We start from the raw sequence: 2,075 nt of genomic DNA on the forward strand, positions 1-2,075 counted from the left end.
GTGTGTGTGTGTTTATAGCTTACCATTTTAAAAAATCAAGGCTTGCTGCCGTAGTTTCTTTTTAACAGGATGTCAAAAATGATGAAGCCATTCTGTATCAGTACACTGGAAGAAGTCTGACGTGAAATTTATATTGACAGAAAATGAAAAGTTGAATCAGACTTGTTCACCGATAAGGGTGGCCTTGGATGGTATGGTCTTGACTTGGAAGTGGATCCCAGCAAGCGCTGTTTGCTGGAAGGATGTCTGAACAGGGAACTGTTCTGGTTGCTTAAGGTTTGGATTGATTTTCCACATCTAATGTGACAAAGACATCAATATTTTATGTGAACGTGAAAATTGTGACTGAATGAAAGACATAAAGCGAAGGTTGTTTTTTTTGCATTCGATTTCATTCTGGATTTCAACTGACATTACAAGTAAGTTGTGACCAATCAATTTAATGTCTGGGGCCCGTGTCCATGTCTTTGTCCGGGGCTCTGCTTGACTTGTGTTGTTTATGGGGCTTTTGTTACGGCCGGCTTGGTCATACTGGCAAAGACTTGACCCAAAGCTTGCTTGATGCCCTGGGTGATGACTTGACCAGCACAGGTGGCAGGACAGGCTGATGTGCAGGCAGCCTCTTTACCCTTGCAAACGATCTGGCTGAGGCCGTTTTCGTCTTTGGCCTCGCACTCGGCGCTCATACTTTGACAGCCGGCGAGGCACTTGGTGTTGCAATCACAGGTCAGCCCGCAGACACCGTTACAGGTGGCCTTGATGGAAGCACAGTTGACCAGGGGAGGAATATCCACGCATAAAGAGCCAATGGTCTCGCAGAACACGCTGCAGCCGTCCACACAGAGTGGGCTGCCCGAAGCCTCGTCGTTGTCTTGTGCTAGGACAGCTCCGACCAGAAGAGCCGCGGAAAGAAACGCAATACCTGGGGGAGGGGAAAGGGCGAATGAGTTTGGTCTCGTGTGAGGGAATACGTTTGTGGATTTTCACGGGCCTTGATTTATGTGCAACAAGAAAAAGACACGAATTCAAACAAAATAGACATTGTTTCGCATCACTGGCTCTATTTTCTTTTTATAATTTGTTTGAAATCCTTTGTTAAGTGTTGAAACTTTTTGGTCTCCGTTGAGTCATGTTTATTTCATTTAATCGCCTATCTGTTTTATTTATATTTTGTATCTAAGATACTTTGAGGTGTAATATTGATGCAAAATCTAGACATTTAAATAACTAAACGTGTATGTATGGCTCTATGTCTTTTTGTAGTTGACTCTGTCTGTGGATAGTTTAAACTCTAAATTATCTATCTCCTCATTTGCGTATTTCATTGATAAAAACGAACTATTCGCTGTCTAACAATGGCAGTCTCTTGGGTTTCACCTGTTCCCTGTATTGTCCGTTCAAGTGAATGTCGCTAACAAAATTTTTGTGAATTGTGATTTTTAATATAAGTGGTTCCCCTGAACGTCACAATTTAATTTCTTTGTCAATTCTGGTGGAACCAAGTGCACACTATCAATGGGATTTAAATCAAACTGAGTTAGGGATAACTTTTTTTCCCCACGAAGGGGCAAAAGATACAGTTTTGGCACAATACGGGTCGATTCGACTCGCGACCTTTGATTTGAAGGTTAGTGGAATTGTGCCGAAATTAAAATGGCAGGTTTTGTCTCATCCCTGAAAGAACAATTTACTGGCCCCGACTAAATCTAATGAATTCGATTGGCAGCATGCTCTCGTAGTGCAGATACAGAGTGAGTAAAGGAAATGGAAGGCAGAAGAAAAAAATCTTCAGTTTAATTCACTTAACATAGCCAAGCAAGGAACTTGTTACTAGCCTTTTTTTAAAAATATCACCAACAGGTGGTCTCCGTTGTTGCATTTGTTGTACAGTAAGTTACTTATGTCACTCCAGTCTGAGAATTACTGTAGCTGCGTTTGTATGCTAGCGGTGATTAGATTCTTAGTAAAGAATCAAATCATGCTGTTTGTTGTCACAGTTCCAGGTGGTGTAATAGAAGAAGTAGAAGAAGAAGAAGAAGAAGAAGAAGAAGAAGAAGAAGAAGAAGAAGAAGAAG

At 41.5% G+C, this 2,075-nt stretch overlaps 1 protein-coding gene across 1 annotated transcript in view; it reads right to left on the reverse strand.

Annotated features, from left to right (window-relative positions):
* Positions 1-373: 373 nt before the first annotated feature.
* The window catches only part of LOC101856917, a 4,799-nt gene continuing 3,097 nt past the window's right edge, over positions 374-2,075 (reverse strand). The window contains exon 2 of the mRNA XM_005106390.2: positions 374-922. Within this exon, the coding sequence (XP_005106447.1) occupies positions 498-922 (425 nt within the window). The 3' untranslated portion in view covers positions 374-497. The remainder of the gene's footprint in view (positions 923-2,075) is intronic.

This window comes from Aplysia californica, unplaced genomic scaffold (assembly GCF_000002075.1).
Source record: "Aplysia californica isolate F4 #8 unplaced genomic scaffold, AplCal3.0 scaffold00530, whole genome shotgun sequence".
In the NCBI taxonomy this organism is placed as follows: Eukaryota; Metazoa; Mollusca; class Gastropoda; order Aplysiida; family Aplysiidae; genus Aplysia; species Aplysia californica.